The following is a 22060-nucleotide window of genomic DNA, read 5'->3' as shown; positions in this document are numbered from 1 at the left end:
TTGTTGCTTCTACTTGTTCCTTGAGCCTACCCTAAGCCCCCTATGTGGGGGTGGAGGTGAGCCCCCTTATGTGGGGGCGGGGGTGGAGGTGAGCCCTCCTGCTGGGTGTAGGAATTCAAACAGCTTTATTACTCCTTTGTCAGGTTACACACAATGCTTTATTGATAATCTGGTGTTACCAGGAATGAAGTGTTCGGGCTGGGGCTGGGGTTAGGGCTAGGTGTGTACTAGGATTATAGGGTTAGGGTTAGGGCTAGGTGTGTACTAGGATTATAGGGCAAAATTCTAGTGGCGGGGTCAAGCAGGTGCTTTAGTCTGGTGCTCAGTGCTGGGTTAGGTTCTAGGACGCTAAGTGGTAGGGACTGGGACTGGGGCTAGGTGCTAGGGACGGGGGCTAGGTGCTAGAGACTGGGACTAGGGACGGGGGCTAGGTGCTAGAGACTGGGACTAGGGCCTGGGGCTAGGTGCTAGAGACTGGGACTAGGGCCGGGGGCTAGGTGCTAGGGACGGGGGCTAGGTGCTAGGGACGGGGGCTAGGTGCTAGGGACGGGGGCTAGGTGCTAGAGACTGGGGCTAGGTGCTAGGGACGGGGGCTAGGTGCTAGGGACGGGGGCTAGGTGCTAGAGACGGGGGCTAGGTGCTAGAGACGGGGACTAGGTGCTAGAGACGGGGGCTAGGTGCTAGAGACGGGGGCTAGGTGCTAGAGACGGGGACTAGGGCCTGGGGCTAGGTGCTAGAGACTGGGACTAGGGCCGGGGGCTAGGTGCTAGGGACTGGGACTAGGGACGGGGGCTAGGTGCTAGAGACTGGGACTAGGGCCTGGGGCTAGGTGCTAGAGACGGGGGCTAGGTGCTAGAGACTGGGACTAGGGACGGGGGCTAGGGCCTGGGGCTAGGTGCTAGAGACCAGAAGCTGCCCCTGGCAGACGTATCTCAGCAGCCTGGTGCAGTGGTTGTCGTTGAGGCGTCCATTGGTGTGCAGGTGGGCACAGTCCTCCGTCCCCGTCAGGCCCTTCTCAGGACTCACCCAGTTATCAGGCTGGTTAGGGAGCCAGTGACTGCACACACACACACACACACACACAGTTATCAGGCTGGTTAGGGAGCCAGTGACTGCACACACACACACACACACAGTTATCAGGCTGGTTAGGGAGCCAGTGACTGCACACACACACACTCACAGTTATCAGGCTGGTTAGGGAGCCAGTGACTGCACACACACACACACAGTTATCAGGCTGGTTAGGGAGCCAGTGAGTGCACACACACACAGTTATCAGGCTGGTTAGGGAGCCAGTGACTGCACACACACACACAGTTATCAGGCTGGTTAGGGAGCCAGTGACTGCACACACACACACACACACACACACACACACACACACAATCTCAGAAAAAAACAACAACAAAACCCTAAGATCAAGGAAGAGTAACCCTCACACACACACTGCCCCCCCTACCTGCGGTCCATGGTGTAGGGGGTCCCGTCCACCCACTCCCAGGCCCCGGTGCGCTCATCTGTCAGGCCGATCCAGTAGTACTGGGGGTGGGCCCTCTGACCCAGGAACCTCTGCACACACAGGCTTAGTCCAGGGAACTGTGTGTGGAACAGTCTGTGGTGAACTGTGTGTGTGTGTGTGTCTCACCCACTCATCCCGGGTCTTCAGTACGGCGAGCTGTGATTGGTGGGCCACACACCAGTCCCGCGCCTGGTTCCAGCCCAATGCATCATGGGACAGCAGGTAACACCTGGAGGAGAACAGGACCCAGTCCAGGGGACAGCACTCCACTGAGGAGTCTACACACACACACATACACGCATGTACACACATGTACACACATATACATGTATACACACACACCATACACATAAACAAGATGTGTGAGTTTGCTGAAGAAGTGTCCCGTGTGTGTGTTGTACCGTTCCGCAGGAATCTGTCAATGGAACACTTCAGCCCGTCTACTTTGTGACGGAGAGTCACCACCTCGTCCAAAGACTTCACTGACTCCAACACTGTCAAACACACACCACATGTCACACACACCACATGCCAGAGTAGCACCAGTCTGATGTCAGTAGGAACTCATGTTTGAGTGTTTGTCTGAGGGGAAGGGTTTGATGGATGCACCTGACTCCAGCTTGACTTGTCCTGTTGCCATGGAAACCTCAAGCCGTCCAATCACCTTCTGAGTTTCATCAGCTGGAACCAGACAAAACTTGTCTTATTGTGTGAGTGTGTGAGGACCTGCAGTCTGGGACAGGTGTAGAGAGGTGTGTGTGTGTGTGTCTGCGTGTGTGTGTACCTGCAGTCTGGGACAGGTGTAGAGAGGTGTGTGTGTGTGTGTACCTGCAGTCTGGGACAGGTGTAGAGAGGTGTGTGTGTGTGTGTGTGTGTACCTGCAGTCTGGGACAAGTGTAGAGAGGTGTGTGTGTACCTGCAGTCTGGGACAGGTGTAGAGAGGTGTGTGTGTGTGTGTGTACCTGCAGTCTGGGACAGGTGTAGAGAGGTGTGTGTGTGTGTACCTGCAGTCTGGGACAGGTGTAGAGAGGTGTGTAGACCCTGGACAGCTGATGTCAGGTTGGCTACTGTCTTCTCCACAGAGGTAACCCTCCTACCTGTCTTCATGTCTACACACACACACACACAGAGGTAGGTTAAACTGTATTATGTGTGTGAGTGTGTGTGTGAGAGAGTGTGTGTGTATGTACTCACTGCTGACAGAAACAGAGATGATGAGAGCCAATAGGAGAACAGCACAGACAGACGGCAGGACCCACGTCCTCCACCGGGGGGGGCTAGAGGGCTGCAGCACTCCTAACCTGGGAGCTGCCTCTACACACACACACACACACAGACACACACACACACAGACACACACACACACAAACATAGTTACATACACGAAAACATATGCTCACTTACAAACACACTCACACTCTCTCTCATACTCACACACAATTTCTCTCTCTCTCTCTTAGACACACACACACACTCACACACCTTTGGTCCAGAAGGCTGTGTCGTCTCTGCTGTTGGAGGGGTTGTAGTCGTCATGATAATCCGTCTCCATGACATCTGTCGTGTCCTCACCTGCTGGGAGGTCCTTCATGGAGCTGAGAGAATCTTAGCGTGTTCGAGTGTATGAGAGTGAGACTGGTTGAGAGAGTGAGACTGGGTGAGAGAGTGAGAGAGTGTGTGAGAGAGACACAGTGCAAAATGTCTGGTAGACCAGTCACTGTACCCCACAAGGTTTGCACTTTGAGCTTTAAACAGTGTGTGTATGTTTACTGACAGCAGGGTCAACATCAGGATATGTCACGTGCTAAAGCACAGATTTGGTCTGAACCTAAAGGTACCGTAATGTTGCTTGCCTTCCCAAAGTGCACCACGCTCGGGGGCACGTCAGACTGGTGAATGCAGAGTTGTCATTCTGTAAGGTCACTGTTTTAGTTTGTGTAACATCCTTGCCAAGTGTGCAGACTTGGGTTTACGTACTCACAATATCGATCAAAATACAACTTGTGTACATTTTTACACATGAAGCAAAAATCTGATACGCTGGCTAGTAGGGTTGGGAATCTTTTGGTACCTCACAATTTGATTCAAATCGATTCTTGGGGTCACAATTCGATAAAAAATCGATTCACGATTAATGTTTCAATTTTTAATCCAAATATCGTTCTCTGAAAGAACACAAGCAGAGAATGTCTAATAACGAGAGAACTGCCACTCGCGGGAAACTTCCTGGTTCTGAACTGGTTGCAGTTCCACTCAAAGTTCCATATGAGGGCGCTCACGGGCGAGTGCAGAATGAATGGAGGTCTAGCGCTATACCCCTAAAAATCCACTTTTCTCACGATTGTCTAGTAATTTGAATGTTGCATTCGACAGGGGAGGCAAAGAAAATACACACCGCTGGGTGTTAGATTTTTTAAAGCCGCTTGTTTGTCCTAAAAGGCCTTTTAAAATGTCAATGACGTCACAGTCAGCATTCATTAGCAGAATGCTAGCGTGTTAAGGGCAACAACAACTCAACCTGTAAGAAATCCAAAGGACATAAGTACTCGTTCATTCAACGTTCGACCTATAATCCATGTTGAATTTGCAAAAACTACAATCAAATCTGAGATTTTTCTCAACGACAATCAGGCGAAAGAGACAAATGTAGCTGTCTAGCTCCATAGACTTCCATTCATTTTGCACTCGCCCGCGATCACCCCCAGTGGAACTGCAACCAAATTTGGTACAATGGGGGGAATGGACTAGCCTGGCTCTGCCCTCCTACGTACTTCCGCTCAATTTGGATTTTGCTTCTGTACTAGGTCTGGGATGTCGGTTCTGAAGTCAGTTTCCAGAAACAAATTTTTTGTAGGTCCAATCAGCGAACAGAGGGAGTGGCTGAGAACGATGACGTTAATGTCGTGCACTTGTTTGAGAAGTTCAGTAATGGCGGCGGAGAAAAATGCGAGCGAAACTATTCTGCTGTTGTGGCAACGCTGCCGAAAATAGGTTAAAGCCGGAGCAAGAACATTCTTTGCTGAGTTTTGTTGGTGGCCATGATGTTGTGGCCCTCCTCCCCACGGGGTTTGGGAAAAGTTTGATTTTCCAGCTACGGCAGCTAGCTCGTTACAGTAGTGGTGAAGGAGTTGGCTAAGGCGAACGCTTGCGATTGGTTATGGCAAATCAGAGTGGCTCTGGGCGGATCCAATAGTTTTAAACTTCAACAGAGGACCCGCCTTCAAGGAAGTTAACGTTTGTCAATGGAGATATCCCAGACCCTCTGTACAAATGATATGTACAAGGGTCTGGTTAGGACCAGGCTAGGAATGTACAGGCTCTCTGCAGACGGGCTCTGAGTCTGACACAAGTCCCCAAGAACGCCAAAAAATACCCCAAAAGTGTTCTTGATCCGCCTCTTTATCAATGATGCATCAGTTGGTGATTTTTCCAACGAGAAAGCATTTGATTTCCCAGAGGTCGTTGCAAGAAAAGAACACACGCATCTCAAATCGTTCTCCGTCTACGCGGTCTTGCAAGACCGCTCTCTCAAGGACGCTTGGCAGCCGTTACATTCGCATCTGTTACTGTTATAATAAATATATGTTCAGCCTTCTCAGTTTGAATCTGCAGTTGGTTTCCCGCGGCTGTGCGCGCACGTGTGTGTTTGTGTGTGTGTGTGTGTTTGTGTGTGCGAGTCAGGGCGGGGGCACACGTTCTTCAGACGTGGCAGAAAGGCAGATTCACTTTCTCCGCTTTCACGAACTTTCTGTAGCCCGTGGGTAGGGAATTCACAGCTCCCGATTTCCATCTGTCCCGCGCCCATTGGTGGAGCCGTTGGCTGTGTAGCTTGTTGACTGGCTGTCAGCCCATCAATCACTCGTTCTCTCTCTCCCACTGGTCAGTCACTCGGAAAAGGAGGGTCTTGGTTGTATTGACAAAATTGCCCGAAGTTGTTCAGAACTCGCGAGAGTTGGAAATGGGAGAGAGACTGAGGGGACGAGAGGTTGAAGGAGGACAGAGAGAGAGAGAGCAAGAGAGAGAGAAAGGTTTAAACTTTAGAGAGTAACCTCACATTAGCCGACAGTTCCCAGCTAGCTACCAGATCGGGAGTATGGAGTCGCGGTGGCACGCGGTGATGTTAGTGATCCTTCTCGGTTGCTTCCACACCACCGTCAACGCGGAGCAGCAAACCCTGTCTCCCGGTAAGACCCTAAACCTAACCCCCGTTCCGTCCCGGGGTCGAGAAAGCCCATCCGCTAACTAACCACCGAACTAGCTCACATGCCAGCTGAGCTGTCAAGTGAACATGTTGCAAAAGTCCTCATCACTGGTATCAGACCTACCAGTATCTCTGGACCGAACTACAGGATCGTGCTAGCTAACTAGATCAGACCAGATACTAGGTACAGCTCCCTACGGTACAGTAACGGGAGAACGCGGCCAGTATTTCTGGCTAACCTAGTGGATGGAATGGGTTAACGTTAGCCTAATGTTGACAGACAGTTGACTGGTAGCTAATTTAGCGACACAGCTGTGTGTGTCTTCATCTTCAGCATCAGCAGACATGCTACATCGTTTGGGTAGTCTGATGTTTGGTGTTGTCTGAGTAGCCGTGCTGTCTGCAAGCCGTCTGCGTGTTGTGATAGATCCTAAAACTGTAACCATAGTGATCATCGATCCGCTGTGCGTGAAGTAGCTAACCAGAGCTAGATAACTAACTAGGTAACTAGCTATCTATCAAGGACATGTACTCGGGACGGGTATCTATAACTAAAACCACGTCACAAACACACCTGTGTTAAAACACATATTGCAGCTCTCTTGAGCGTGTCTGTGGAATAGCCTCTAGTTCCACAGCACAAGGAGGGTTTTGTGACGTCACAGCCCCCCCCCCCCCCTCCTCTTCCGCCTCTCTTTCGAGGAGGTTCTGTGGAATGTTCTTCCCAGATTCCAGAGTTCCCATTCTGGAGTTCCTCTCGTCTCCTCTGACGGAGAACGGGGAACGACATTCCCCTCTCGACTCATTCTCTTGTCTTTTCTGTCTAACCCTCTCTCTCCACTCTCTCCCCCTGCTCTTATTCTCTGTCATTTACAAGTGAACTGTTCCATAATGTGTGTGTAGAGAACCTGTTGGTGATAACTGCTGCTACAGAGGAGACAGATGGCTTCAACAGGTTCATGAGAACGGCCAGGGAGTTCAACTACACTGTCAAGGTACTAACCGCCCCACACACACACACCATACACACACCACACACACCCTATATACACACACCATACACACACCATACACACACTTCCTCTTCCACCATGTTTTCAGATAACTGTTCTCTGATGTGTGTGTGTGTGTGTGTGTGCAGGTGCTGGGTCTGGGGGAGGAGTGGAAGGGGGGCGATGTGGCTCGCACTGTGGGTGGTGGACAGAAGGTGCGCTGGCTGAAGAACGAGCTGCTGAAACATGCCCACAACAAGGACCTCATCATCCTCTTCGTAGACAGGTTTGTGTGTGTGTAGGATGCTGTGTGTGGAGAAGGCTGTGTGTGGAGAAGGCTGTGTGTGGAGAAGGCTGTGTGTGTAGGATGCTGTGTGTGGAGAAGGCTGTGTGTGTAGGATGCTGTGTGTGGAGAAGGCTGTATGTGTAGGATGCTGTGTGTGGAGAAGGCTGTGTGTGTAGGATGCTGTGTGTGTAGGATGCTGTGTGTGGAGAAGGCTGTGTGTGGAGAAGGCTGTGTGTGGAGAAGGCTGTGTGTGGAGAAGGGTGTGTGTGGAGAAGGCTGTGTGTGGAGAAGGGTGTGTGTGGAGAAGGCTGTGTGTGGAGAAGGCTGTGTGTGGAGAAGGCTGTGTGTGGAGAAGGCTGTGTGTGGAGAAGGCTGTGTGTGGAGAAGGCTGTATGTGGGACAGGTGTCAGGTTGTACCTGGGAACAGAGGAGAGGAGAAAGAGAGAGAGGGAGAGAGAGAGAGAGAGAGACATGGAGAAACAAGAAGAAGAAGAGGAGGATAGAGAGCGAGGGAACCCAAGCTGCAGATAAGAGGAAGGGAGAAGGGAGGGTGGGATGCCACCTGATACCCCTCTAAAGAACCCACACACACAACTTATTATGTTTTTGTATGATTTTCTGTGTGTGTGTGTGTTCGTGTGTGTGTAGTGGTGCGTGGGTGTGGGTCTGTGATGGCTAGGTTGTCTTAGTGACAACCCCACCCTGTTCCAGCAGTGTGGTTGCTGTGGCATCCAGTCTCCTGTAGGGGTGTCATCTACTGTGGCATGCTAATGATAGACCAGTGTGTGTGTGTGTGTCTAAAGTATATGTGTGTGTGTGTGAGCTGGACAGGGGATAGTTGTTGTTGACCTGAAGATGTTGACAGTCTTGTTGTTGTTGTTGTCAGCTACGACGTGCTGCTGGCCAGCGGCCCGGAGGATCTGTTGTGGAAGTTCTCCAGGATGAGTCACCGTGTGGTGTTCTCTGCAGAGGGGTTCTGCTGGCCCGACCAGCGCCTGGCCCCCAAATACCCCCCCGTGCACACCGGCAAACGCTACCTCAACTCTGGAGGTTCGAGTGTGTGTGTGGGTGGGTGCATGCTTGGTAACTGTGTGTGTGCATGCTCTGTAACTGTGTGTGTGTACGCAGGGTTCATGGGCTACGCTCCTGAGTTGGCAGAGATCGTACAGCAGTGGAAACATAAAGACAATGATGACGACCAGCTGTTCTACACCAAGATCTACCTGGACAAAGCCCAGCGGGTCTGCACTCCTCCTGACCCCTAGCTTAACCCCTGACCTCCCTTCATCACCCTCAGATCTCCCCCTGACCCCTAGCTTAACCCCTGACCTCCCTTCATTACCCTCAGATCTCCCCCTGACCCCTAGCGTAACCCCTGACCTCCCTTCATAACCCTCAGATCTCCCCCTGACCCCTAGCGTAACCCCTGACCTCCCTTCATAACCCTCAGATCTCCCCCTGACCCCTAGCTTAACCCCTGACCTCCCTTCATCACCCTCAGATCTCCCCCTGACCCCTAGCGTAACCCCTGACCTCCCTTCATAACCCTCAGATCTCCCCCTGACCCCTAGCGTAACCCCTGACCTCCCTTCATTACCCTCAGATCTCCCCCTGACCCCTAGCGTAACCCCTGACCTCCCTTCATAACCCTCAGATCTCCCCCTGACCCCTAGCTTAACCCCTGACCTCCCTTCATCACCCTCAGATCTTCACCCGCCAGTAATCCCATAGTGAGATGTTGTGTTTTTATCTGCAGACAAAGTTCAACATGACTCTGGACCACCGATCAAGAATCTTCCAGAACCTCAATGGAGCCCTGGGTGAGTCAACACACACACGCACACACCATATACACGCACACACACACACACACTCACTCAACCCCTCACTGCATATATATACCTTTTGAGCTGTATGTGCTTGTGCTGCCCTTTAGAGGAGGTGGTGCTGAAGTTTGAGAAGGCTCGTGTGCGTGCCAGGAACGTGGCCTATGACACGCTTCCTGTGGTCATCCATGGTAACGGCCCCACCAAGGTAACCAATCACAGCCCTCCACACCAGCCCCATGTGACGTTCTTCTGGCTGTGATGCCACGCCAGACCATAATACTCTATCCTGCCGTCCCTCAGCTCCAGCTGAATTACCTAGGCAACTACGTTCCCATGGCGTGGACTCATGAGACAGGATGTGGAATCTGTGACAATGACCTCCTGTACCTCACCGACCTCCCTGTAAGACCCTGACCCCACCGGTCCCTCCGTAGGCTCACCTGCCTCTAGCTGACCCCTGATCTTAACCAACCCCAGCATACCCAAACATGGATTTACCTTCAAGTTGAGGAAGTATGCTGGAATGTGGTTTTGTCCTAATTGTGTCCAATTTGTGTGCCGTGTGTGTGTCCCGTGTGTGTGTCCTGTGTGTGTGGTGTGTGTGTGTGTCCTGTGTGTGTGTGTCCTGTGTGAGTGGTGTGTGTGTGTGTCCTGTGTGTGTGTCCTGTGTGTGTGGTGTGTGTGGTGTGTGTGTGTCCTGTGTGTGTGGTGTGTGTCAGGATGAGGAGATGCCCCTGGTGTTTGTGTCTGTGTTCATAGAACAGGCCACGCCCTTCCTGGAGGAGTTCCTGGAGAGGCTGACCACCTTCAACTACCCCACCAGCCGCATGAAGCTCTTCATCCACAACAATGTCAGTACTGACTGGGTGGATAGTGTGTGTGGGTGTGGTGTGGGTGTGGTGTGGTGTGGGTGTGGTGTGGTGTGGGTGTGGGTGTGGTGTGGGTGTGGTGTGGTGTGGTGTGGTGTGGTGTGGGTGTGGTGTGGTGTGGGTGTGGTGTGGTGTGGGTGTGGGTGTGGTGTGGTGTGGGTGTGGTGTGGGTGTGGTGTGGTGTGGGTGTGGTGTGGTGTGGTGTGGGTGTGGTGTGGTGTGGGTGTGGTGTGGTGTGGGTGTGGGTGTGGTGTGGTGTGGGTGTGGTGTGGGTGTGGTGTGGTGTGGGTGTGGTGTGGTGTGGGTGTGGTGTGGTGTGGGTGTGGGTGTGGTGTGGTGTGGGTGTGGTGTGGGTGTGGTGTGGTGTGGGTGTGGTGTGGGTGTGGTGTGGTGTGGTGTGGGTGTGGTGTGGTGTGGGTGTGGTGTGGGTGTGGTGTGTGGGTGTGGTGTGGGTGTGGGTGTGGTGTGGTGTGGGTGTGGTGTGGGTGTGGTGTGGGTGTGGTGTGGGCATGTGTTCACCCTCTGCTCCCTGCAGGTGGTGCACCATGAGAAGCACATCCAGCGCTTTTGGGAGCGTCACCGTTCTGAGTTCCCCGGGGCCCGGCTGGTGGGCCCAGAGGAGAACCTGCAGCAGGCCCAGGCCAGGACCATGGCAGTGTAAGTCTGGATCCACAGGCCTCAGCCTACAACACACCCACATTAACCCATGGATATGGCTGTGTATATACTGTGTGTGTGCAGGGAGGCCTGTAAGAAGGACGTAGAGTGTGATTACTACTTCAGCATCGATGCAGATGTAGCTGTGGTGAACCCAGACATCCTGCGCATCCTCATAGAGGAGAACAAGTGTGTACTACACACTACACACTGTGCACTAGACACTCTGTGCACTAGACACTCACTCACTATACAGTATAATCCTGGTGTCATTGTGAACAGCATGTGAGCTCCAGTGTGTCTTCTCTCAGGGCCGTCATCGCCCCCATGCTCTCCAGACACGGCAAGCTGTGGTCCAACTTCTGGGGTGCTCTGAGTCCAGAGGGCTTCTACTCTCGATCTGAGGACTACATCGACATTGTACAGGGAAAGAGAGTGTGAGCACACACACACACACACACTCTCCCCCTCTCTACCTCTCCCCCTCTCTACCTCTCCCCCTCTCCACCTCTCCCCCTCTCTACCTCTCCCCCTCTCTACTCTATCCCCCTCTCTACCTCTCCCCCTCTCCACCTCTCCCCTCTCTACTCTCTCCCCCTCTCTACCTCTCCCCCTCTCTACTCTCTCCCCCTCTCCACCTCTCCCCCTCTCTACCTCTCCCCCTCTCTACCTCTCCCCCTCTCTACCTCTCCCCCTCTCTCTCCCCCTCTCCACCTCTCCCCCTCTCTACTCTCTCCCCCTCTCTACCTCCCCCTCTCTACTCTCTCCCCCTCTCTACCTCTCCCCCTCTCTACCTCTCCCCCTCTCTACCTCTCCCCCTCTCTCTCCCCCTCTCCACCTCTCCCCCTCTCTACCTCTCCCCCTCTCCACCTCTCCACCTCTCCCCCTCTCCACCTCTCCCCCTCTCTACTCTCTCCCCTTCTCTCTCCCCCTCTCTACCTCTCCCCCTCTCTCTCCCCTTCTCTACCTCTCCCCCTCTCTACCTCTCCCCCTCTCCCCCTCTCTCTAACCCTCTCCTCCATCCCCCTCTCTAACTCTCTCTAACCCTCTCCTCCATCCCCCTCTCTCCCCCTCTCTACCTCTCTACCTCTCTCTAACCCTCTCCTCCATCCCCCCTCCTCCCCCTCTCTACCTCTCTCTAACCCTCTCCTCCATCCCCCCTCCTCCCCCTCTCTACCTCTCTCTAACCCTCTCCTCCATCCCCCTCTCTCCCCCTCTCTACCTCTCTCTAACCCTCTCCTCCATCCCCCTCTCTCCCCCTCTCTACCTCTCTACCTCTCTCTAACCCTCTCCTCCATCCCCCTCTCTCCCCCTCTCTACCTCTCTACCTCTCTCTAACCCTCTCCTCCATCCCCCCTCCTCCCCCTCTCTACCTCTCTCTAACCCTCTCCTCCATCCCCCCTCCTCCCACTCTCTACCTCTCTCTAACCCTCTCCTCCATCCCCCCTCCTCCCCCTCTCTACCTCTCTCTAACCCTCTCCTCCATCCCCCTCTCTCCCCCTCTCTACCTCTCTCTAACCCTCTCCTCCATCCCCCTCTCTCCCCCTCTCTCCAGGGGGCTGTGGAACGTCCCCTACATCACCCAGGTGTACCTGATCCAGGGCTCAGTGCTGCGCGGGCGTCTGCTGCAGGCCAGCCTCTACAGCCAGGACGGCATGGACCCAGACATGGTGTTCTGCAGAACCATACGAGACCAGGTGTGTGTGAGGGTATGGACCCAGACATGGTGTACACATATTGAATATAATACGTATAATATATATATGATACAAACTGCATATATCATATATATCCATACAAACTAGTAGTTCCTATGGAGTAAGTGAAGTGTGTGTGTGACTGTGTGTGACTGTTTGTGTGTGTGTGTGTGTCCACCAGGGGGTGTTCATGTTCGTGTCTAACAGGGATGAGTTTGGACGCCTCGTCTCCTCGGCCAACTACAACATCAGCAGACTGCACCCGGACATGTGGCAGATATTTGACAACCCAGTGGTGAGATGACACACACTCTGTCTTACACACACTCTGTCTTACACACACTCTGTCTTACACACACACACACACATATAGAAAGCCACTCCCTCTAAGGTGGTGCTGCTGTTTCAGGACTGGAAGGAGAAGTACATCCATGAGAGCTACTCCAAGATCTTTGAAGAGGAAGGAGGCATGGTGGAGCAGGTAGGTTAGGTACCTCTCTCTCTCCTCTCTCTCTCTGTCTCTCTGTCTCACTATAACTCTCTCTTTGTCTCTCCCTCTCTCCCTCCCTCTCTGTCTCTCTGACTATGTCTCTCTGTCTCTCCTCTCTCCCTCTCTCTGTCTCTCTCACTATAACTCTCTCTTTGTCTCTCTCTCTCTGCCTCTCTGACTATGTCTCTCTGTCTCTCCCTCTCTCTCTCTCTCTCTGTCTCTCTCCCTATATCTCTCCTCCAGCCCTGTCCTGATGTGTACTGGTTCCCAGCGTTCTCTGAGAGGATGTGTGATGACCTGGTGGAGACCATGGAGGACAATGGAGGCTGGTCTGGAGGAAAACACACGGTGAGGGGGAGGGAGGAGGGGGGCGGGGGGAAGAGAGGGAGAGAGAGGGGGGGGGGAGAGGGAGGGAGGGAGAAGCAGTTGGGGTAGGAGGAGGAGGGTAGAGGTAAAGAGGCAGAGAAAGAGTTGTTTGTATATCTTGGAACTAACTGCTGTGTGTGTGTGTGTGTGTGTCAGGATGAGCGCTTAGCGGGGGGCTATGAGAATGTGCCCACTGTAGACATCCACATGAACCAGATCCACTTTGAGAAGGAGTGGCTCAAGTTCCTCAAGGAGTACATCGTCCCTGTCACAGAGAAACTGTACCCTGGATACTACCCTAAGGTACACACACACACACACACTACCCTGGATACTACCCTAAGGTACACACACACACACACTACCCTGGATACTACCCTAAGGTACACACACACACACACACTACCCTGGATACTACCCTAAGGTACACACACACACACTACCCTGGATACTACCCTAAGGTACACACACACACACACACACACACACACACACACTACCCTGGATACTACCCTAAGGTACACACACACACACACACTACCCTGGATACTACCCTAAGGTACACACACAAACACACACACACTACCCTGGATACTACCCTAAGGTACACACACACACACACACACACACACACTACCCTGGATACTACCCTAAGGTACACACACACACACTACCCTGGATACTACCCTAAGGCACACACACACACACACACACACTACCCTGGATACTACCCTAAGGTACACACACACACACATACTACCCTAAGGCACACACACACACACTACCCTGGATACTACCCTAAGGTACACACACACACACACACACACACACACACACTACCCTGGATACTACCCTAAGGTACACACACACACACACACACTACCCTGGATACTACCCTAAGGTACACACACACACTCTCACAAGCAGGCTAGCTGGCAACTACGGAACTATAATAGCTAGCTAGAAGGCAACTATTGAATTATATTAGCTAGCTGATAACTATAGAACTATATTAGCTACTACAGAGGTACAATAGCTAGTGAGCTATTAGCTCTACAGTATGTGTGTGCCTCACTCCAGTCAAGTATGTGTGTGCGCGTGTATTTGTGTGTGTGTGTGCGCATGTATATGTGTGTGTGTGTGTGCGTCCGTGCGGGGGGGGTTGTGCAGGCCCAGGCGGTGATGAACTTCGTGGTGAGGTACAGACCAGATGAGCAGCCCTCTCTTCGACCTCATCATGACTCCTCCACCTTCACCATCAACATCGCTCTCAACAGCAAGGGGCTAGACTACCAGGTACCCAAACACACACACCCTCAACAGCAAGGGGCTAGACTACCAGGTACCCAAACACACACACCCTCAACAGCAAGGGGCTAGACTACCAGGTACACAAACACACACACCCTCAACAGCAAGGGGCTAGACTACCAGGTACTCACACAGTACAAAAAAGGCGCACTATGACAAGAAAATATTGATCCTGCCACCAAATACAGATTAAAACTCAAGTAACGAGCTTGAAAATGTAACAAGTGAAAGGACATATATTTGTGTACAGAGTTTTAAGAAGTGAAAGTAAAAAGTTGTCAGAACAAAAAAAAAGTGGTTACTTACTGATGAATGTACTTAAGTACCATCTCCTAAGTCCATCCCATCTCTGCATGTCTATGACATGTGTGTCTGTGCGTGTGTGTCTATGACGTGTGTCTGTGCGTGTGTGTCTATGACATGTGTGTCTGTGCGTGTGTGTCTATAACACGTGTGTCTGTGCGTGTGTGTCTATGACATGTGTGTCTGTGCGTGTGTGTCTATGACATGTGTGTCTGTGCGTGTGTGTCTATGACACGTGTGTCTGTGCGTGTGTGTCTATGACATGTGTCTCTGTGCGTGTGTGTCTACGACATGTGTGTCTGTGCGTGTGTGTCTATGACATGTGTGTCTGTGCGTGTGTGTCTATGACATGTGAGTCTGTGCGTGTGTGTCTATGACATGTGTCTCTGTGCGTGTGTGTCTATGACATGTGAGTCTGTGCGTGTGTGTCTGTGACACGTGTGTCTGTGCGTGTGTGTCTATGACGTGTGTCTGTGCTTGTGTGTGTTGCAGGGCGGAGGGTGCAGGTTCCTGAGGTACGACTGCAAGGTAGAAGCTCCTCGTAAAGGCTGGTCCTTCATGCATCCTGGCCGGCTCACCCACTACCACGAGGGCTTGCCCACCACCCAGGGAACCAGATACATCATGGTCTCCTTCGTAGATCCCTAGACACACACACACACACACACTCACATCTCACCATGCTGCCTTACACGCCCTGTCCTGAGGGGTCACAAACTACTCAACACTCCATCTGTGTTTTGTGCGTCTGTTTGTGTGTGTGTGTGTGTGTGTATATTCTCAGAGAGCGTGTTGCGTCTGTGTGAACGTGTGTGTGTTCTGGTTGTGTGTGAGTGTGTGTGTGAGTAATTTAACAGTTTGCTGTCATTTTCCTCTGAGGACGGTGTCGGGGTTCACAGTGTTGCTATGGTAACCGACAGGTCATAGTCGGTACACTCCAGATGGAATGGTTGTCACGGTAACCATAGAGCTCACGCACCAAGACCCAAACACTCTAGTGGGTTTTTAAATCATGTTTTATTGTGTTTCAAAAGATTTATTTTGTATTTGTTTGGTGCCTTTCTTGGTATATATTGTTTGATTTGATGTGTTATTCAGCCTCACTTCTGTCTCTGGGACTCGTCATGTTGTTCATATCTACAGCTTTGTACAAAGGGCATTAAATTATTTGTTACCATTGAGAAATCAATTTTTGAATTTTAATAAATAATTTTCTGTACAAGTGTTTGGTTATTAGTGTTTGTTTATCTGACCTAAGCGTTCACATAAAATGTTTTAATATGTCTAAACAGCCCGTTTACTGTCCATTTTAACATTATTAAATACAAGGTTTGTGTATATTCGTCCGTTTAACCGCTAGGTAGCGTCCGAGTTTCAAACGCGCTGCTGCCTTCTTGGCAAGGTTTTGCGACTTGCCGTAAATGAGTGAAAACCGGAGCAGGGACAAACAGGATGGTTTTCGAGAAGAAGGGTTCTGGTAAGGTTATTTATCTGTTTATCTCCTGTTGTTGCTACTGAGACGACCTTGTTACTGTAACGGTGTAAATTGTAAGTATCGGTTCCTTGTTTGAGTACTTTTCCGCATCAATACTAGACTTGCCATTTAGCATACTACTAATAGCTACTAGCTACAGCAACGCTTCCCTGGCTAACCTGGTGGTATGCTGCAGGTCCATCGCCGGTGAAGTTAAAACTTAGGAAATCTCTTGTAATGTAGCTGTATAAATGATCAAATACAGTCAATCTTATCTTCTAATAGTCTTTAAGAATACGTTGATGGATAGCATCATGCATAGGTAGCTGTTTTACTCTGTGAGATACTCGTCTGTAAAGTAGGCTACTGTAGCTAGTTAATGAGTAGGCTACCTTGCCTGATTCTGTTTAAATTCTAGTCTTTCACATTATTTAGTACACTAGCCGCTGACGTCTGCTGGCATGAAATTAACAAAAGAGACAATATAATAAAAAGCTGGTTAGGTAGCTAATAACTTGTAGTTTGCTTGTAACTATCTCTGTAGTTAAAGTTTAGTTATTGAGCCCATAACTGCTGTACCGCAAACCCGTCTCTCTGCAAGTGTTAACGCCCAACTGGTTTCCGTAAGCATTAGGGGTAGGGGGAAAATCGATTCACATTCGAATTGCAATTCAGTCTTCTAGCGATTCACATCGATTTCAAAAATCGATGTTCATTTTTTTTTTATCTTGGTATAATCGTGAATCGACCCCAAGCATCGATTTGAATCGAATCGTGAGGTACCAAAAGATTCGCACCCCTAGTAAGCATGCCAGCTGTACTTTCACCTAACAGCAGCAGCTGCCATCTGCCTCTATCACCAGATTCGTCGCAAATTCACAAACATAGTACTGGCGATTTTCAAGTCTCATCTCATATTTGCTGCAGTGAATATGAAAGTACAAGTGAGCAATACATTAGTCATTCACAACAAAATAAATGGAGGCTAAGAAAATAAAACATTTGCATTACATTACATTTATGCATTTAGCAGACGCTTTTATTCAAAGCGACTTCCAAAAGAGAGCTTTACAAAAGTGCATAAGTCACTGATCATAACATCAAGATAGCCCCAAACATTGCGGGTAACCAAAACATGAAGCATACATTGTGAAAACTAAATAAGTCCCAAAGGGAAGAACTACCCGAATGTAGGCTAGTAATCATGGGGTTGTCTCGAGGCAATAGCCATATTTAACACAATATCACAGCCCCTTAATGACACCACATAAAGTAATACTTAGATTGTGGCTGTTAAACCAGACAATACGATCAAAATACGCTTAAATGCAAACACTGAGGCAGAGTAATAAGAGTAGTAGCCTACTAGTACTGAAGGTGTCGAATTTATTTGTGATCAGCATCTAGGTAACTTTGTGAGGTTTCTATAATACATACATTTGTATTTTGTTTGTAACAAACACACACCCCTGCAGTGCGTGTGGCTGAGGCGGGCCAGAGGCACTAACCCTGTATGACCTGCCTCCACCTGCAGTGCACTAACCCTGTATGACCTGCCTCCCCCTGCAGTACACTAACCCTGTATGACCTGCCTCCACCTGCAGTACACTAACCCTGTATGACCTGCCTCCCCCTGCAGTGCGTGTGGCAGAGGCAGGCCAGAGGCGGGTCCTTGATGACGCCACCAGACTGCGGCGTCTGTCCCGCCAGCTGGAGGCGCTGGAGAAGGACAACTTCCAGGATGACCCTCTGACATCACTTCCTCCCGCAGGCCCTGCCGCACGCCTTCCCTCTTTCGGAGAGGGGGAGGAGCCTGGTGTGTGTGTGTGGGGGGGGGGGGTCATGTGTAGATAAAGCATTGAGCCACAGTAATGAGGATTTAGCAATCATTTAAACTGTTGCCCTCACCGCCCCCCCCTCCGCCCCCCCCAGGTAAGAAGAGGAGGAAGACGAGAGGAGATCACTTCAAACAACGTTTCAGGAAGAACTTCCAGACTCTGCTGGAGGAGGAGGTATGACCCCTGACCTCTGTGAGACCAAATGTAACTGTAGACTACTTCCTGTCTGAGTCAACAATTTTGATTGGATGAGCGTAACTGGTCTGTATTGTGATTGGGCAGAACCAGAGCGAGAGGGAAGAGCCTAACTATGTGTCAGCCTCAGCTCCGCCCCCCTCCCTCCCCCCCCGCTGTTTCTGCTCCGTGTGTGGCTTCCCCTCCCACTACACCTGCTGCTCCTGCGGGGGGCGCTACTGCAGCACACGCTGCCTCCACACACATAGAGAGACCAGGTAACACACACACCAGGTAACACACACCAGGTAACACACACCAGGTAACACCCAGAGCTAACCCCCTCCTCCCCCAGGTGTCTGAAGTGGACCCTGTAGAAGCACAATCAGACTGGTCATCATGGTCACCAGTTATGGTTCTATGGAGAATTCTACAGGATGGAGGAGAGAGAGAGAAGTTGGACATTGTCACAATTTGAGTTCTTTGTAAATAAAACAGTTTCTATAATACTGGCGGTATCTCCTGTGCACTGTGTGTGTGTTTGAGAGTGTGTGTTCTACCCCTTGATTCATCCCTACCTGGTTTCAAGGTGGGATTTAAAGAAATCTGGAAAAAAAGGCCCCCTTTCTGAAGGCCAGCCCCCTTCCTGATGGCCAGCCCCCTTCCTGATGGCCAGCCCCCCTTCCTGAAGGCCAGCCCCCTTCCTGATGGCCAGCCCCCTTCCTGATGGCCAGCCCCCCTTCCTGATGGCCAGCCCCCTTCCTGATGGCCAGCCCCCTTCCTGATGGCCAGCCCCCTTCCTGATGGCCAGCCCCCTTCCTGATGGCCAGCCCCCCTTCCTGAAGGCCAGCCCACTTCCTGATGGCCAGCCCCCCTTCCTGAAGGCCAGCCCCCTTCCTGATGGCCAGCCCCCTTCCTGATGGCCAGCCCCCTTCCTGATGGCCAGCCCCCCTTCCTGATGGCCAGCCCCCTTCCTGATGGCCAGCCCCCTTCCTGATGGCCAGCCCCCTTCCTGATGGCCAGCCCCCCTTCCTGATGGCCAGCCCCCCTTCCTGATGGCCAGCCCCCCTTCCTGATGGCCAGCTCCCCTTCCTGATGGCCAGCCCCCTTCCTGATGGCCAGCCCCCCTTCCTGATGGCCAGCCCCTTTCCTGAAGGCCAGCCCCCCTTCCTGATGGCCAGCCCCCTTCCTGAAGGCCAGCCCCCTGGAAGCTGACAGGCTTGTCCACTTTAAGACCTGGAGGGTCATTCTGATGGCCCACATATCACCCTTTTCTTCAAAATGTCAACCTTTCCCCCCAAAAAAATGTCTTCATACATTTTTTGCCAACTTTTCAAAACCTTTTTCGCTTTCAACGTAAAAAGAGAGACAGGAAAATAACTGAGTAAAGCAGAGTATATTAGAGGACTTGTCATAAAGTACTCAGCAAAGATGGAAACCTTTTTCAATTTTTGTTTTTTTGTTTTACAACCTTTCAACAATTTTTCTAATATTTTTGTGAAAATAATTTGTTTACCTTTCAAAACTTTTTTCAAAAAATGATTCCAGCGTCATGATTTTTCCTGAACATTGAGGGAACTGATATGAGTAAACTGAGCATGTTTCAGGCAGGGAATCAGGAAGAGGACCTTTTACCCCCTAACTATGAACCCCCTGTTGACTCCAATGAGGAGCATGTCTGGCCAATATAGATTTCTGCTTACTTACATTTATTCATTTAGCAGACGCTTTTATCCAAAGCGACTTCCAAGAGAGAGCTTTACAAAGTGCATAGGTCACTGATAATAACAACAAGATAGCCCCAAAGCATTGCGGGTAGCCAAAACAAGAAGCACACATTGTGAACAACCAAAAAATAAGTGCCAAAGGGAAGAACCATAAGAGCATGTAGTTAAACTGATTTAAATCTTAATATTTATATACTTAAAGTTTATATATTAATCTTATTTAAACAGATGTGAATATGATGGAACTAAATAGAACACACAGCAGGTTGAAAAGACAACTTGGTTCTTTATTACAAATCTGAAAAACAGCTTCCACAGTAAACAGCTCGATGTGTGTGTGTTTAGGTGTGTGTGTCTAAGCACTGGAGAAGCGAGGCAGCTGGTTCCCTAGGATCACACTCCTCTCCAGGCCCTGTTCAGAGATGGCAGCCAGCCTGACCACGCCTCCACTGGACCCATCCCGATGCATAGCCAGGCTCAGGGCTGGGGACAGCACGACATAGCTTTCATACACAATCATCCCTCCTCTACCCCCTCTTCACCAGATAAGGTCAGGTCCAGACACTCCTGCTGGGTCATGCTGCTCCTCCCCATCCCTCCTCCTCCTCCACCCCTCCCTCCTCCTCTCCCCCCTCTCCCTCCTCCTCACCAGATGCGGTCAGGTCCAGACACTCCTGCTGGGTCATGCTGCTCCTCCCCACCCCTCCTCCTCCCCATCCCTCCTCCTCCTCCACCCCTCCCTCCTCCTCTCCCCCCTCCCTCCTCCTCTCCCCCCTCTCCCTCCTCCTCACCAGATGCGGTCAGGTCCAGACACTCCTGCTGGGTCATGCTGCTCCTCCCCATCCCTCCTCCTCCTCCACCCCTCCCTCCTCCTCTCCCTCCTCCTCACCAGATGCGGTCAGGTCCAGACACTCCTGCTGGGTCATGCCGCTCCTGAAGTGGGCGTCCATGTATCCGTAGATGTAGGTGCTACCAGACCCTCCCACAGAGACGGGCTGGCGCACCAGCATACCCCCCACCGGCACCGTGTACACCTGGGGGGGTCATAAATATTAGTCCAGACTGATCTGAGACAAGGGGATTAAGATCTGTTCTAACTAGAAAGGTAGGTATGTGTGTGCGGTGTTTGCGTATAGAGATGTGTAGCAGTCTCACCTGCCCTCCTCCTCTCTTGTCCCAGCCCGCTACGATGATCCCGGCCATCAGCTCCTCTCTGTACCTATAGCAGCTCTGCCGGAACAGACTGGCAGCTGTCTGGACCAATGGGGCTTCATCTAGCTCAATGCTGCAGAAGGGGGAAGGGCTCGTCAGAGTTTGTAAGACTGGACCTGCATTAGGTGGATCTAAGAACAGGTGTGTGTGTGTGCGCGCGTGTGAGAGAGAATGAGAATGTGAGACAGAGTGTGAGAGGGCAAGAGAGAGTGTATGTTTGTTTGTGTGTGTGATTCACCTGTGGAAGCCCAGCTGGTAGGTGACAGCGTCAGCAATAGCCTGCGTGTCCGCGGCGGAGCCGGAGCGGCAGCAGAAGATCCGGTCGTGGATCGGAGTAAGCTTGTCCGTCACTCTGTTAGCAATGTAGGCGCTAGAACACACACATCGTCATGGCAACTGTTAGCAACGTAACACACTCACAGACATGCAGCAGTCAGTTAGCTAACACACACAGTGTTTTCTCGATATCTTATTACCCGGTTGTGGTTCTGGAGTCCGCACCGATCACCACGCCGCCGTCATACTCCACCGCCATGATCGTGGTCTGAAATGACAGACACATTCACGTCGATGACCGGACGCTCGGACAAGTTTGTTAGTTAGTCTTATGTGTGGATTGCCAACACTGGTAGACATGTAATTTTCCTTAAATGAAACTAAGTATGAGTCGACTTCATCTTACTTGACAGTTGATGTTATATGGCTCTACATACAAACTAGTCAATTACTAGTCTAGTCATGACCATGTCTGCCCTGACTAGAAGTGCTGTCTCACTCAACGACTTCCAAATATCTTAACTTTCCACCGAAACATTCTACCGGGCCACATGTTTGTACATTTTGCGGTCCATGTCGGTTCCGAACACTTACCCCGGTGCTGACTTCTTTCGTGGTCCAATCCGGTACCAAATCACCGTTAAAAGAAATGTGCTGATATCTCATGGTTGCGGTCGCCATGTTTCTGTGTTGACTTAACCACAGTTAGTTTAGTGAATAGAAAACCGGCAGAGTGGACAAGCTGCAGACCCTTACTGTCTGTATCATGCGAGCAGCGCAACTTTCACGTAACCACAACCAAGAACACTCTAATGCGCCTTTAGAAAATAGTGTCC

The 22060-nt window shown here is 51.1% G+C and overlaps 4 protein-coding genes across 5 annotated transcripts; 2 read left to right on the top strand and 2 right to left on the bottom strand.

The window, feature by feature from the left end:
* Positions 1 to 891: 891 nt before the first annotated feature.
* Positions 892 to 3388, bottom strand: asgrl2 (asialoglycoprotein receptor-like 2). Its single transcript, XM_047017474.1, has 8 exons — positions 3005 to 3388; positions 2717 to 2836; positions 2527 to 2631; positions 2132 to 2203; positions 1924 to 2016; positions 1649 to 1800; positions 1463 to 1572; positions 892 to 1057 (listed from the first exon to the last, which is right to left on the bottom strand). The coding sequence occupies exons 1-8, from the start codon at positions 3111 to 3113 to the stop codon at positions 892 to 894; spliced, it is 927 nt and encodes a 308-aa protein (XP_046873430.1). The 5' UTR covers positions 3114 to 3388.
* A 2077-nt stretch (positions 3389 to 5465) lies between these two features.
* Positions 5466 to 15742, top strand: plod3 (procollagen-lysine, 2-oxoglutarate 5-dioxygenase 3). Of its 2 annotated transcripts, none has more exons than XM_047017537.1 (19): positions 5466 to 5706; positions 6627 to 6718; positions 6865 to 7001; positions 7888 to 8051; positions 8130 to 8242; positions 8758 to 8821; positions 8938 to 9035; positions 9131 to 9232; positions 9550 to 9681; positions 10235 to 10356; positions 10441 to 10545; positions 10668 to 10793; positions 11912 to 12053; positions 12235 to 12348; positions 12463 to 12534; positions 12787 to 12891; positions 13066 to 13212; positions 14080 to 14251; positions 14344 to 14641. In XM_047017537.1, exons 1-19 carry the CDS (start codon positions 5616 to 5618, stop codon positions 14388 to 14390), a joined length of 2145 nt encoding a protein of 714 aa, XP_046873493.1. In that variant the 5' UTR covers positions 5466 to 5615; the 3' UTR covers positions 14391 to 14641. The 2 variants fall into 2 exon arrangements, with proteins under 2 accessions (XP_046873493.1, XP_046873492.1); XM_047017536.1 differs by lacking the exon at positions 14344 to 14641 and adding an exon at positions 15016 to 15742 and having other exon boundaries at positions 5467 to 5706; positions 14080 to 14205.
* Positions 15743 to 15921: 179 nt separating this feature from the next.
* On the top strand, positions 15922 to 18518 carry LOC124465915 (zinc finger HIT domain-containing protein 1-like). The gene is made up of 5 exons (XM_047017573.1): positions 15922 to 16000; positions 17637 to 17813; positions 17930 to 18009; positions 18118 to 18287; positions 18365 to 18518. The coding sequence occupies exons 1-5, from the start codon at positions 15976 to 15978 to the stop codon at positions 18384 to 18386; spliced, it is 474 nt and encodes a 157-aa protein (XP_046873529.1). The 5' UTR covers positions 15922 to 15975; the 3' UTR covers positions 18387 to 18518.
* A 1484-nt stretch (positions 18519 to 20002) lies between these two features.
* LOC124465910 (proteasome subunit beta type-6-like) lies at positions 20003 to 22054 on the bottom strand. The gene is made up of 6 exons (XM_047017561.1): positions 21819 to 22054; positions 21425 to 21492; positions 21187 to 21318; positions 20892 to 21021; positions 20626 to 20770; positions 20003 to 20219 (listed from the first exon to the last, which is right to left on the bottom strand). Exons 1-6 carry the CDS (start codon positions 21903 to 21905, stop codon positions 20092 to 20094), a joined length of 690 nt encoding a protein of 229 aa, XP_046873517.1. The 5' UTR covers positions 21906 to 22054; the 3' UTR covers positions 20003 to 20091.
* Between the last annotated feature and the right edge of the window lie 6 nt (positions 22055 to 22060).

Source organism: Hypomesus transpacificus, unplaced genomic scaffold (genome assembly GCF_021917145.1).
Source record: "Hypomesus transpacificus isolate Combined female unplaced genomic scaffold, fHypTra1 scaffold_61, whole genome shotgun sequence".
Lineage (NCBI taxonomy): Eukaryota > Metazoa > Chordata > Actinopteri > Osmeriformes > Osmeridae > Hypomesus > Hypomesus transpacificus.
Note: the sequence above shows the minus strand (reverse complement) of the source record. Positions and strands in the feature narration are given on the sequence as shown.